Raw genomic sequence first — 12,741 nt, forward strand, 5'->3', positions numbered from 1 at the left:
TAATAGGAAAAAAGAAGAGTAAAAATAAAAAGAAATCTATTTGGGATTGTTGGTGTTGTTACCGAAAATCCCGGGTTATTTTTCTAACCACTCTTTTCACTTGCAAGTTTTGGTTTTCTAGATTAGGTTCCGGCAAGTTTTTCTTCTTTTTTCTAAATCTGTATATGACCTCATTAGAAGGGGTACCTTGGTGGCGTATATTTTTTCTTGTGCTTACATGTTATACGTTACATAAGTAAGGTATTTCGAGGTATTTTTTTTTTTGCTACTTTGTCACCATATTACTTAGGGACGTATTATTCTTATTTTATCCGGGAAGGATAAAATAAGAAATATAACTTTCGGTATATTCCTATTGGGAAATAACATGTGACGTGTTGTGGCTGGTCGTGGTATGACTTTCTTTTTCTTGTATGTAAGACTTCTTCCTCTTTTTTTTGTTAAATCTATATTTGTCTGGAAGATATGAATAATATCTGTGTGTTTTTTTTTTTTTCCTTCACTCGTTTTGTTTTCCATTTTTGGCATTCAAGTGTTATAATGTTCTTATTATTTTTGTTACATGAACATGTCTGTATTTCGGTGATAGTGGTGGTATTCCTTTTATCAATGCGTAAAAAATGCGCACAATCCCTGTAACCCATTAGGTGGTTCTCTTTTCTCCCAATGTATGTGTGAAATATATATTTATTTATTTATTTATTCATTCATTTATTTATTTATTTATTTATTTATGTCCATTTCTCTGTATTCACACCTTGTTCTTTCAAATATGTTGTCAAATCTATATGGCCTTTCTCTGTTATTCTTTCCTTTATTTTGCTCTTTTTTTTGGTTTATTTCTCGCATATTAGGATTTTCCTGTGGTAATTTGGATATAGTAAAAAAAAATACCCGGAGGAAATGAATCCGGAAGAGCTTCGATATTTTTGGAATCATTATCAATTGTCTGACTGCGTTGTGGCTTTGCTTTTATTAGTTATTTCCACACTTATCGTCACAACTTGTCCCCCGTATTGTCGTCCCTTTAGCTGGAAAGATCCATCGCTTGACTACCCGTACGTTATCAGTGTAACATTTCCAATATGGACACTCTTCCTCTTCTTAACTATGGCATTGGTGTTCTACGGCCTCGTAGTAACTTCACTTGGTGGTCCGCTCTGGTTGTGGGTAAAGGCACAATTGTTGGCCGCAATATCTCAACAGGTGATTGTAAATTTAATTAAAGTGTACGCGGGTCGTCTTCGGCCGGATTACTTGAATCGTTTGCGGTATCTTGGATTTAATGAGGACAGTTATGCAGAGAGTGGGGTAAAGGGTATAACAGCCAGAGAGTACTACTGCAAACTTGGAGAAAGTTATCCGGAACTACGTGAAGGACGTCTCTCATTTCCATCAGGACACAGCTCAATCTCCTTCGCCGTTTTTACATTCATGTCCTTATTTCTATTTGCATACATAAGACCCTCCTCACGTGGTGGAAGCTTTGTGCGATTACTTCTTTCACTGTGTCCAATGATAATTGCCTTCTTGTGTGCTGTAAGCCGAACACGTGACTACTGGCATAACTTTGATGATGTGGTTGCTGGAGCCATTATTGGCAGTGTGTGTGCGTTGCTGTGTTTCTATAATGCATTTCGCATAACTGGCGGCGGTATTTGTATTGCCAGACGTAGTGAGGCAGAAGAAGGCAGCACAGTGGATATATCAGGAGGGGAAAGCGCACAAAATGCACAGGTAGTGACTATGCAAGCGGATTAGAGAATAGGGTGTTTTTCCTTTTTTTTCTCTTGTAGTTATGTGTAGTTATTGCTGTTGTTCGTTTGGTTCTCTCTACAGAAACTGAAAAATTACACATTTTCGTGTGCTTTTCTTTGGATTGTCAAATCATAGGGAAAGTAATGAAAACATTGCTTTCTTTTTGTGGAGTGGGGGATCTCTTCTCATACGGAGCTGCTGGATAGTCGTATATGTGATATATGGTGGTGATTGGCAGTCTCGCTATTGGACAAGACTGCCACTAAAACACCTGTTTTTCTTTGTGTGTTCTTCAAAAAGAAAAAGGGGAGATATGCATACCGAAAGCATATAAATAGCTTTCTCTATACATAATACATCTACACATCTGTATGTCTAACAATACATAAATATATATATAGATGGCTGGTTGCGCTTGCGTAATGACCTACTATTGCATCTCTGCTTATGCTCTTACTCTCTATTTATATTGTTTCATCCCATTCTTAAGAAGAATTCCATCCATATGATTCTTTGTATGGATAATTTTTTTTTTGGTTCCTCAATGGGTTTTCTTTGTTCTTTCTCTTTTTTTTTTTAGGTTCTGCACTAAACCTTCTTTAGAATTAGGTTTAAGTTGCAAGTACTGGACGAACGAGATATGGTGCGTCGCAAAGCATTGATGACTGCTGTGCAGTTCTTGCTGCTCTCATTAATGGCGGCTGGTACCGTTGTTTCTGATAATTTCACTTGTGGTCCGAGTTGCGAGAATGATCGCGAAGCAAACAAAAATTCTTCTTTGCGATGTCGATTTCTCTTGGATTTTTGGCTGCATTGTATTTTCTCTTGGTAGGTATTTTCGCCTTTGCCGTGATTCGTTTCTTACCCATGTGGATGGCTCGTTAATCAGGATATTTCCTTTACTTGGCTACATATATATCTTGGTAATTACAGCTTCTCGTTGTAATTTGTTTTTGTTTGTTTTATTCATTTATTCCTTTGTGTGTACATTCTTTCAGTTATTTCTTATATGTGTATATCTGCACCCCCACCCCACTCCCTGTCACAGCTTTAATGCACCTTTTATATTATTATTTTTTCTTTCTCTATTGATACAAAGCTTCACTTGACGATCCAATGGTTCTGCTCCTTATATTTTGTTTTTCCTCTGTTTATTTCCATTTGCTTTCTTCTTCCTCTACTCCCTCCCATTGTATATGTATACATAAAAAGAGATAGAAATATAGCGAGAGAGCGAGAGATACAGACTAGGACCACTACATAAGTACCTATATCCATATATATACATATACATACATACATATATAGGTGTGTAAGTGTTCTTGCCATGTTTGGTCGACGTGTGTTTGCGAGTGCCGGTGTGCCGCGCCATGCGTGGGCTGCGCTGCACATTCAAAGCAGCCGCCAGGCCCGCCGCGTCCTCCCGCCGCTCGCACCGCTCGAGTGCCGCCGACAGTTGTCCGGCGCCGTCGCGGCCGTCAGTGCGTGGCAGACCACACCAGCCGTCAGCGGCGCGCTGCTCGGCGAGGAGGGATTGCTGATGATCGGCGTTAACTCCATTCTGCCACTTTCAACAGCAATGTTTACACAACCGCACGGTTTTTTATTGCCATGTGTACTTGAGAAGGTGTTTGGTATTGAGTCTCCGACATTTGATTGGGTAAGGCAGAAAGTGGCATAAGGGTGAATGGTTCAAAAGAAGAAAAACAAAAAGAGAGAATGATCCATTGGGTGGGGAAACCCTCATAACGTAGGTTTGAAGAACACATACATTCACGTTCCTCATATTTATACATGTATCTATTACATGGCAAAGAGGCGAAGAGATATTTAATCTGATGCGTACAACACGAAAGAATTCCCGTGGAAAGAAGGTTAAGCATGACAAAGGGTGAATTTATTGTTATTGTTGTTGTTGTTGTTGGTGGTGGTGGTGGTGGTGGTTTCCATTTGAATTGATTGATTTTTCTGGTATGTTTGTTTATTTTTCGATGTGTTTGTTGTCATTTGATTTTTCTTTCATTGCTCCTGTTTTCCCCGTTTTAATGGACTCAATCAAGTAAAAGAACTCTCTCTGTAGGCAAGGATTCCAAACAAGAAATCATCTACAGCTCTCTTGGATCACCACATATTTAATCCTTTTCAGTATAGATTCGCTCCGAGACAGTGAGGCGTGAGGTGCGAGTGGGTAATTGAGTGTAGGGAAAAAGTCATAGTCTTGGTTTTTCTCCGTTAAAGGTTAATATAAATAGAAAATTCGTCCTTATAGCTTTATAGTTTGGTTATTAACACCATTGATACCCCCGCATCCTGGGAGGTTCTGTGCTCTGTTCCTTGTTTGTTTGTTTGTTTGTTTGTTTGTTTTTTGTTTCATTACAAGAAGATTATTCATTATGTCAGGAGTTTTGAGGAGGCATTCAATCACTGCGAGTGGGACCCCACATTTAAGATTTGGAGAAGAATCCGTAGTGGAACTCAAGCCTTTAAACATAGATAGCCCTAATGCACCTGATGAGCCGAGCCCTCCTGCGCTATCACGATTCTCGTTTGAGTACGCCGCATACGCCCTTTACATGTTAGGATTTGTTGTCTACGGTATTTCTGTTGTCTCAGAAATATCTCGAAAATTTGCACCCTGGTTTTATTTAAGTCAACCGCGATGGACGGTACTGACACTGGAACCCCTTCATTCTGTTGGATACAATGGCTCTGGTGATAAACAATGGAAGGCCTTAGATAGCTGGTTATGGCTTTTAGTAATAGTTTTCCTCCTTTTGGCGATGGGTTCTAAACTTATTCGATGGTCATTCCATGGAAGAAATGAGGCTATAGCATTGCAATGCTATCATGTTTTTATTGGTGTTGCTTTTGTTGCATTTTTACATGGACCTGTTTTTTTCCTTCCTATTATAATTATGTTGGTAAACTATGTATTTGCTGTGAAATCTATTCGCTATCATCTCCCACACCGTGTTTTTATGACATGTATGTGGATTTCTCAGGTGGGAGTCCTAATAAGCAGCAGATATACTGAGGGATATGCGAGGTTCTCCTTTGTTCCAGAACCAAAGACATGGTGGCCTCAGAGGTTCCGTTGGTCTGTTGTGTTCAACATGTGTACGCTCCGTATGATTGCATTTAATATGGATATGTATGAAGCTTTCAATGATGGGGCCGCACTGCAGGAGAAGGCAGTAAGGAAGCATGATACAACGTGTGTGGAGTGTGCACAACTGCGGGATTCCAACCGCGGTGAAGGGTCTCTCTCCACACGCTGCTATAAATTCCGCACAGAGTATCCGTGTCAGATGCGGGATTACAATATTCTCAGTTATATGACATATATGTTATATGTTCCCTTGTATGTTGCGGGTCCCATGTCCTCCTTTAATGCCTTTGTCTCACATCTGCATGCCCCAACTATCGCTATGACAAGGAAACAAATGATATTTTATGCATGGCGTGTTCTTTGTATCTATGTTGTGTTGGTGATATTACTCCATTTTGCGTTTGTAAACGCATTTCGCACGTATCCGAATTTTTTGGCGAAACTAACGATTCCGCAAATGGCCTATCTTTTGTACTATTCCTTGGCTTTTCTATGGCTGAAATTCAGTCTTGTATGGAAGCTCTCTAGACTTGCAGCGGTGTTAGATGGTATTGATGTACCAGAGGATATGCGTCGATGTTTTAGTAATACTGTAAGTATTCAAGATTTCTGGAGAGATTGGCATGCCTCATTTAATTTATGGATTGTACGTTATATGTATATTCCTATGGGCGGTAACAAGAAGAAGCATCTCAATATTTTTCCCATTTTTTTCTTTATTGCTATATGGCATGATATTGATCTTCATTTATTGAAGTGGGCAGCATGTATTCTCTTCATATTTGTATTGGAGCTTCTTATTGGGTATGTATGGAATTCACCAACCTTTTCTCATTTGCGTCACTCTCGTTATAACCGTTTCCTGCGTTCCTTTGCTGGGGCATTTTCTGTGTTTGGTCTTATTGTGGCAAACTTGATTGGTTTCTCCCAGACACGTTCTGGTAGTGTAGGCCAAATAGATCACCTTATTACTAGCGGATTCTCCTCAGGGGGTGTAAGCTTTTATCTTTTTTCCATTTTAACTTTCTACTGTGCCGCGGCGATGGGTATTTTTGAACGTGATATTGAGGTGGTGCAGTTGTCACGACTTAAGAAAAAGTATAAGCTAAAATGAGACAAATGATATATATATATATATATGTGTGTGTTTTTTTGTTTTATTTATCGATTAAATTCGTTAGTTGCGTCGGTGTGACTGCACACATCTATGCGAATCTCGATAAAATCGTTTGTATGAAGACATATACTCGCATACTTATAATTACTTATAACCTAATATAATATGTATTTATACACATTTACGTATGTGTTTATGTATGTACCTTTGCATGCAATAAGAACCTTTAAGCATACGTTTTTTTTTTTACTTTTTTCCCTTATAATTGCGGTGTTATGTTGAGTACCTGTTTTTTTTTTTCACTTGCCGTTTATGAAGTGAGTGTTACGGAAATAGGGAGGGGAGGAAACACATAAGCTGAGTTGAAAAAAGTTTACTATCTCTTTTTTTTGTTAATAATCTAGGCAATTGAGAGGTGGGGCAATATATATATGAACAAGGAACAGAGATACCCTCTGCTTTCTGCTTCTATTCTTTTTCTTGTTTTTATAATTCTTTTCTGCTCTATTCTCTGCATTTTTTGAGCATATTTGTAGAAAACCAGTGGCAGTGGCTTCTGCTCTCCACGCCCACTCAACACATCAAATTCAACAAACGAAACACACAAAAAATAAATAGGCAAATAAATAACAAGAATAACAACCAATCATATTGAGACTCAAAAAAAAACTCGTATCGAGCGATAGAAGTATAAATAAATAGAGAGAAAGAGGATTAGTAAAAGAGAACGTCATTACACCATTACAATGAGTGAGGGTCCTGTAGCGCCGCACATGCTCCAGAAAACCTCCCTGGAGTATCTCCTCTACACTGCCACCACTATCCTCTCTGTGGCCTACTACGGCGTCTATGATATTACCGTGATCTCCCGCGAGTATTATGATGTCCTGTCGGAGAGTATAAACCCGCCGTGGCCGCCTTTTTGTTGGTTTGGCTCAAAGGGCCTGGACGTCACAGACGCTCAGTGGTACAAATTCACCCGGGCCATTCCCTTCACTGTGCCCTTCTTCGCCGCCTTTCTGTACGTGGGGGACAAAATACGCCTCGCCGGTGGTGTGGGAATGGTGCATGCCCTGCAGAAACTACACATCATTGCGGGACTGGGGATTGGGTTCGCGATAAGTGGACCGAGATTCTTTTTTGCCATTCTTCTTCTTCTTGGGAATTACTATGGTGTGATGATGATACGTGATAGAGTTTCCTTTACTGTGTTTATGGTATTAATGTGGACTTCCCACATTGCTGTGTTATTTTTGAATCACTATTTGGATGGATACCGATTTGGATGGTTCGGATTGGGTTTTTGGACTATCTGGTAAAACCACTTGTGGGTTGGACAATTCATTACAATATGAGTGTATTGCGTATGATCGCATTTAACACAGATATGCATGAAGCTATTGTAGCATCGGCAGAAAAGCGTGAAAAGGTTATAGAAAAACATTTAAATTATTGTATTGAGTGTGCAAAGATCCGTGAAACTTATGTAGAAACAAAAAGTAGTTTTTTGCCGCAAATTATTGACTTAGAAACCCTAGGATGTTATAAACTTCGTACAGAATACCCTCGTGACCCTAGTGAATACAATCTTCTGAGTTATCTTGGTTACATCTTTTACCCTCCACTATTTATTGCAGGACCTATGTCATCTTTCAATGCTTATATTTCTTACCTGCATAATCCCACAATGGCGATAGATAAGGAACGTGTAAAACGATACGGCATAAAAGCATTTTCAAATCTTCTTATTTTGATTGTTGCATCACATTATATGTATATCGTTGCTATTTTAATGAGTGAACCTGTGTTTTCCACTATCTCTTTTCCTCGTCGTGCAGTTATACTTTATCTTATGTTGGGATTCCTCTGGTTAAAGTTTAACTGCTTGTGGAAGTTATTTAGATTTCTTTCACTGTTAGATGGTATTGATGTACCAGAGGATATGCGTCGATGTTTTAGTAATACTGTAAGTATTCAAGGATTTTGGAGAGATTGGCATGCCTCATTTAATTTATGGATTGTGCGTTATATGTATATTCCTATGGGCGGTAACAAGAAGAAGCATCTCAATATTTTTCCCATTTTTTTTCTTTATTGCTATATGGCATGATATTGGACTTCGATTAGTACATTGGGCTGGTATTATTTGTGTGTGCTTTGTTATAGAGATATTGGTGTCACAATTTCTATTTCATCCAAAATCTCCTTTGGGTATTGCAATGGCTCAACATCCACTGCTTCACCGACATGTCCGGATTATGGGTGCCTGTTTAACTATGATGGAACTTATTATAGTTAATCTTGTTGGTTTCAGTATAGGTCTTGAGAAAGCAGGAATGAACCTTAAGTCAATGTGGAGAGAGTCACCCATTTCCTTCCGCGTTCTTATGGTAATTTATTTTTACATCGCTGCCAGTATTGCTATTCAGGATAGGGATCAAGAAAGATTTGATGAATACCAAAATAGGGCTAAGTACTCTCTTGGAAATCGTACAAGGTCTAATTCTACTGCTGGTGCAAGTAGCAGTTACCTGAGAGGAGAAAAAAGGGTGTCTGAGAGTGGTAATATTGAAACCCCTCTTCTGGTGGTGGAAAATGGAGTAGATAAATGGGAGGTAAAAGGCTTTACTTAAAAAAATTTAAATTCACATACTATTAAGAAAATAAACAATAAGCGAATTACTTTTATTTGGGGTATAATTAATAGGAAAAAAGAAGAGTAAAAATAAAAAGAAATCTATTTGGGATTGTTGGTGTTGTTACCGAAAATCCCGGGTTATTTTTCTAACCACTCTTTTCACTTGCAAGTTTTGGTTTTCTAGATTAGGTTCCGGCAAGTTTTTCTTCTTTTTTCTAAATCTGTATATGACCTCATTAGAAGGGGTACCTTGGTGGCGTATATTTTTTCTTGTGCTTACATGTTATACGTTACATAAGTAAGGTATTTCGAGGTATTTTTTTTTTTGCTACTTTGTCACCATATTACTTAGGGACGTATTATTCTTATTTTATCCGGGAAGGATAAAATAAGAAATATAACTTTCGGTATATTCCTATTGGGAAATAACATGTGACGTGTTGTGGCTGGTCGTGGTATGACTTTCTTTTTCTTGTATGTAAGACTTCTTCCTCTTTTTTTTTGTTAAATCTATATTTGTCTGGAAGATATGAATAATATCTGTGTGTTTTTTTTTTTCCTTCACTCGTTTTGTTTTCCATTTTTGGCATTCAAGTGTTATAATGTTCTTATTATTTTTGTTACATGAACATGTCTGTATTTCGGTGATAGTGGTGGTATTCCTTTTATCAATGCGTAAAAAATGCGCACAATCCCTGTAACCCATTAGGTGGTTCTCTTTTCTCCCAATGTATGTGTGAAATATATATTTATTTATTTATTTATTCATTCATTTATTTATTTATTTATTTATTTATGTCCATTTCTCTGTATTCACACCTTGTTCTTTCAAATATGTTGTCAAATCTATATGGCCTTTCTCTGTTATTCTTTCCTTTATTTTGCTCTTTTTTTTGGTTTATTTCTCGCATATTAGGATTTTCCTGTGGTAATTTGGATATAGTAAAAAAAAATACCCGGAGGAAATGAATCCGGAAGAGCTTCGATATTTTTGGAATCATTATCAATTGTCTGACTGCGTTGTGGCTTTGCTTTTATTAGTTATTTCCACACTTATCGTCACAACTTGTCCCCCGTATTGTCGTCCCTTTAGCTGGAAAGATCCATCGCTTGACTACCCGTACGTTATCAGTGTAACATTTCCAATATGGACACTCTTCCTCTTCTTAACTATGGCATTGGTGTTCTACGGCCTCGTAGTAACTTCACTTGGTGGTCCGCTCTGGTTGTGGGTAAAGGCACAATTGTTGGCCGCAATATCTCAACAGGTGATTGTAAATTTAATTAAAGTGTACGCGGGTCGTCTTCGGCCGGATTACTTGAATCGTTTGCGGTATCTTGGATTTAATGAGGACAGTTATGCAGAGAGTGGGGTAAAGGGTATAACAGCCAGAGAGTACTACTGCAAACTTGGAGAAAGTTATCCGGAACTACGTGAAGGACGTCTCTCATTTCCATCAGGACACAGCTCAATCTCCTTCGCCGTTTTTACATTCATGTCCTTATTTCTATTTGCATACATAAGACCCTCCTCACGTGGTGGAAGCTTTGTGCGATTACTTCTTTCACTGTGTCCAATGATAATTGCCTTCTTGTGTGCTGTAAGCCGAACACGTGACTACTGGCATAACTTTGATGATGTGGTTGCTGGAGCCATTATTGGCAGTGTGTGTGCGTTGCTGTGTTTCTATAATGCATTTCGCATAACTGGCGGCGGTATTTGTATTGCCAGACGTAGTGAGGCAGAAGAAGGCAGCACAGTGGATATATCAGGAGGGGAAAGCGCACAAAATGCACAGGTAGTGACTATGCAAGCGGATTAGAGAATAGGGTGTTTTTCTTTTTTTTTCTCTTGTAGTTATGTGTAGTTATTGCTGTTGTTCGTTTGGTTCTCTCTACAGAAACTGAAAAATTACACATTTTCGTGTGCTTTTCTTTGGATTGTCAAATCATAGGGAAAGTAATGAAAACATTGCTTTCTTTTTGTGGAGTGGGGGATCTCTTCTCATACGGAGCTGCTGGATAGTCGTATATGTGATATATGGTGGTGATTGGCAGTCTCGCTATTGGACAAGACTGCCACTAAAACACCTGTTTTTCTTTGTGTGTTCTTCAAAAAAAAAAAGGGGAGATATGCATACCGAAAGCATATAAATAGCTTTCTCTATACATAATACATCTACACATCTGTATGTCTAACAATACATAAATATATATATAGATGGCTGGTTGCGCTTGCGTAATGACCTACTATTGCATCTCTGCTTATGCTCTTACTCTCTATTTATATTGTTTCATCCCATTCTTAAGAAGAATTCCATCCATATGATTCTTTGTATGGATAATTTTTTTTTTGGTTCCTCAATGGGTTTTCTTTGTTCTTTCTCTTTTTTTTTTTTTAGGTTCTGCACTAAACCTTCTTTAGAATTAGGTTTAAGTTGCAAGTACTGGACGAACGAGATATGGTGCGTCGCAAAGCATTGATGACTGCTGTGCAGTTCTTGCTGCTCTCATTAATGGCGGCTGGTACCGTTGTTTCTGATAATTTCACTTGTGGTCCGAGTTGCGAGAATGATCGCGAAGCAAACAAAAAATTCTTCTTTGCGATGTCGATTTCTCTTGGATTTTTGGCTGCATTGTATTTTCTCTTGGTAGGTATTTTCGCCTTTGCCGTGATTCGTTTCTTACCCATGTGGATGGCTCGTTAATCAGGATATTTCCTTTACTTGGCTACATATATATCTTGGTAATTACAGCTTCTCGTTGTAATTTGTTTTTGTTTGTTTTATTCATTTATTCCTTTGTGTGTACATTCTTTCAGTTATTTCTTATATGTGTATATCTGCACCCCCACCCCACTCCCTGTCACAGCTTTAATGCACCTTTTATATTATTATTTTTTCTTTCTCTATTGATACAAAGCTTCACTTGACGATCCAATGGTTCTGCTCCTTATATTTTGTTTTTCCTCTGTTTATTTCCATTTGCTTTCTTCTTCCTCTACTCCCTCCCATTGTATATGTATACATAAAAAGAGATAGAAATATAGCGAGAGAGCGAGAGATACAGACTAGGACCACTACATAAGTACCTATATCCATATATATACATATACATACATACATATATAGGTGTGTAAGTGTTCTTGCCATGTTTGGTCGACGTGTGTTTGCGAGTGCCGGTGTGCCGCGCCATGCGTGGGCTGCGCTGCACATTCAAAGCAGCCGCCAGGCCCGCCGCGTCCTCCCGCCGCTCGCACCGCTCGAGTGCCGCCGACAGTTGTCCGGCGCCGTCGCGGCCGTCAGTGCGTGGCAGACCACACCAGCCGTCAGCGACGCGCTGCTCGGCGAGGAGGATTTATTTCTCTCCACCACCACAGCGGCCATCATTGCGTGGCACCACGGCTGCCTATCGTCTGTTGCCACGGCCTGGTGTATGCCTTTGAGGACCATAGTGTGGGGACTAGATAATAAACTTCAACATTTCAAATAATACGCACGGCAGAGGTACACAATCTTGTGTATTCTAATGAGGGGAAAGAAAGAGAGTAGGAGAGGGGTTGGACATCTTTTCTTTCTTTTTCCGGTAGCGTAGGGGTTAGGTGTATCTACTTGGAGGAAGAGAGCGAGAAAGTGGCGTGGCACCGAAGACAAAAGAAAAGGGTTCACACCCACTTTGGTTCCCAGAGAGAGAGAGAGAGAAAGAAAAAGAAGGGGAAAGAAATTAAGGTATATTTTATATATGATATTGTCAAGAGAAAAGGAAATAAATGAGAGAATGATGAGAAATCAAGGTTTTGAGAGGAATGGTGATGGTTATGATGCGATCTGATAAAGATCTTTAGGTGGTGAAAGGTGAAGTGAAAATTTCCACCCAATATAGACTGTATAGACCGCAGCGGAGGTGCTATAGTCTTATTGGATGGAGAAGAGAAGGGGGTATTTGAAAAAAAAAAAAGGGAAAGAATAAAATGACATGAGAATAGAGTTGAGATTACTGATAACAGTGAAAGGCAATGAATAGTAATTACATGAGGTGAGGGATTTTATTACTAACTTTGCACTCATTCTTGTCTCTTTGTGCTTGTTAACCCTTCCTCCTTCCAGTACACACATGTTT

General features: G+C 38.9%; 8 protein-coding genes across 8 annotated transcripts; all 8 read left to right on the forward strand.

The window, feature by feature from the left end:
* Positions 1 to 903: 903 nt before the first annotated feature.
* On the forward strand, positions 904 to 1,761 carry LSM04_003762 (Phosphatidic acid phosphatase type 2/haloperoxidase; the record flags this gene model as incomplete). The annotated part of the gene is made up of 1 exon (XM_067337378.1): positions 904 to 1,761. The coding sequence occupies one exon, from the start codon at positions 904 to 906 to the stop codon at positions 1,759 to 1,761; it is 858 nt and encodes a 285-aa protein (XP_067189743.1).
* Positions 1,762 to 3,085: 1,324 nt separating this feature from the next.
* LSM04_008470 (uncharacterized protein) lies at positions 3,086 to 3,439 on the forward strand (the record flags this gene model as incomplete). Its single annotated transcript, XM_067337379.1, has 1 exon — positions 3,086 to 3,439. One exon carries the CDS (start codon positions 3,086 to 3,088, stop codon positions 3,437 to 3,439), a length of 354 nt encoding a protein of 117 aa, XP_067189962.1.
* A 712-nt stretch (positions 3,440 to 4,151) lies between these two features.
* Positions 4,152 to 5,981, forward strand: LSM04_006663 (Membrane bound O-acyl transferase; the record flags this gene model as incomplete). The annotated part of the gene is made up of 1 exon (XM_067337380.1): positions 4,152 to 5,981. The coding sequence occupies one exon, from the start codon at positions 4,152 to 4,154 to the stop codon at positions 5,979 to 5,981; it is 1,830 nt and encodes a 609-aa protein (XP_067189881.1).
* Positions 5,982 to 6,730: 749 nt separating this feature from the next.
* Positions 6,731 to 7,303, forward strand: LSM04_009590 (uncharacterized protein; the record flags this gene model as incomplete). The annotated part of the gene is made up of 1 exon (XM_067337381.1): positions 6,731 to 7,303. The coding sequence occupies one exon, from the start codon at positions 6,731 to 6,733 to the stop codon at positions 7,301 to 7,303; it is 573 nt and encodes a 190-aa protein (XP_067190004.1).
* A 32-nt stretch (positions 7,304 to 7,335) lies between these two features.
* LSM04_008208 (Membrane bound O-acyl transferase) lies at positions 7,336 to 8,617 on the forward strand (the record flags this gene model as incomplete). The annotated part of the gene is made up of 2 exons (XM_067337382.1): positions 7,336 to 7,930; positions 7,974 to 8,617. 2 exons carry the CDS (start codon positions 7,336 to 7,338, stop codon positions 8,615 to 8,617), a joined length of 1,239 nt encoding a protein of 412 aa, XP_067189954.1.
* A 970-nt stretch (positions 8,618 to 9,587) lies between these two features.
* Positions 9,588 to 10,445, forward strand: LSM04_003444 (Phosphatidic acid phosphatase type 2/haloperoxidase; the record flags this gene model as incomplete). Its single annotated transcript, XM_067337383.1, has 1 exon — positions 9,588 to 10,445. The coding sequence occupies one exon, from the start codon at positions 9,588 to 9,590 to the stop codon at positions 10,443 to 10,445; it is 858 nt and encodes a 285-aa protein (XP_067189720.1).
* A 639-nt stretch (positions 10,446 to 11,084) lies between these two features.
* On the forward strand, positions 11,085 to 11,330 carry LSM04_006406 (uncharacterized protein; the record flags this gene model as incomplete). The annotated part of the gene is made up of 1 exon (XM_067337385.1): positions 11,085 to 11,330. The coding sequence occupies one exon, from the start codon at positions 11,085 to 11,087 to the stop codon at positions 11,328 to 11,330; it is 246 nt and encodes an 81-aa protein (XP_067189868.1).
* Positions 11,331 to 11,772: 442 nt separating this feature from the next.
* LSM04_005795 (uncharacterized protein) lies at positions 11,773 to 12,114 on the forward strand (the record flags this gene model as incomplete). Its single annotated transcript, XM_067337386.1, has 1 exon — positions 11,773 to 12,114. The coding sequence occupies one exon, from the start codon at positions 11,773 to 11,775 to the stop codon at positions 12,112 to 12,114; it is 342 nt and encodes a 113-aa protein (XP_067189839.1).
* Positions 12,115 to 12,741: the final 627 nt, after the last annotated feature.

This window comes from Trypanosoma melophagium (genome assembly GCF_022059095.1).
Source record: "Trypanosoma melophagium isolate St. Kilda chromosome Unknown ctg3segment0, whole genome shotgun sequence".
In the NCBI taxonomy this organism is placed as follows: domain Eukaryota; phylum Euglenozoa; class Kinetoplastea; order Trypanosomatida; family Trypanosomatidae; genus Trypanosoma; species Trypanosoma melophagium.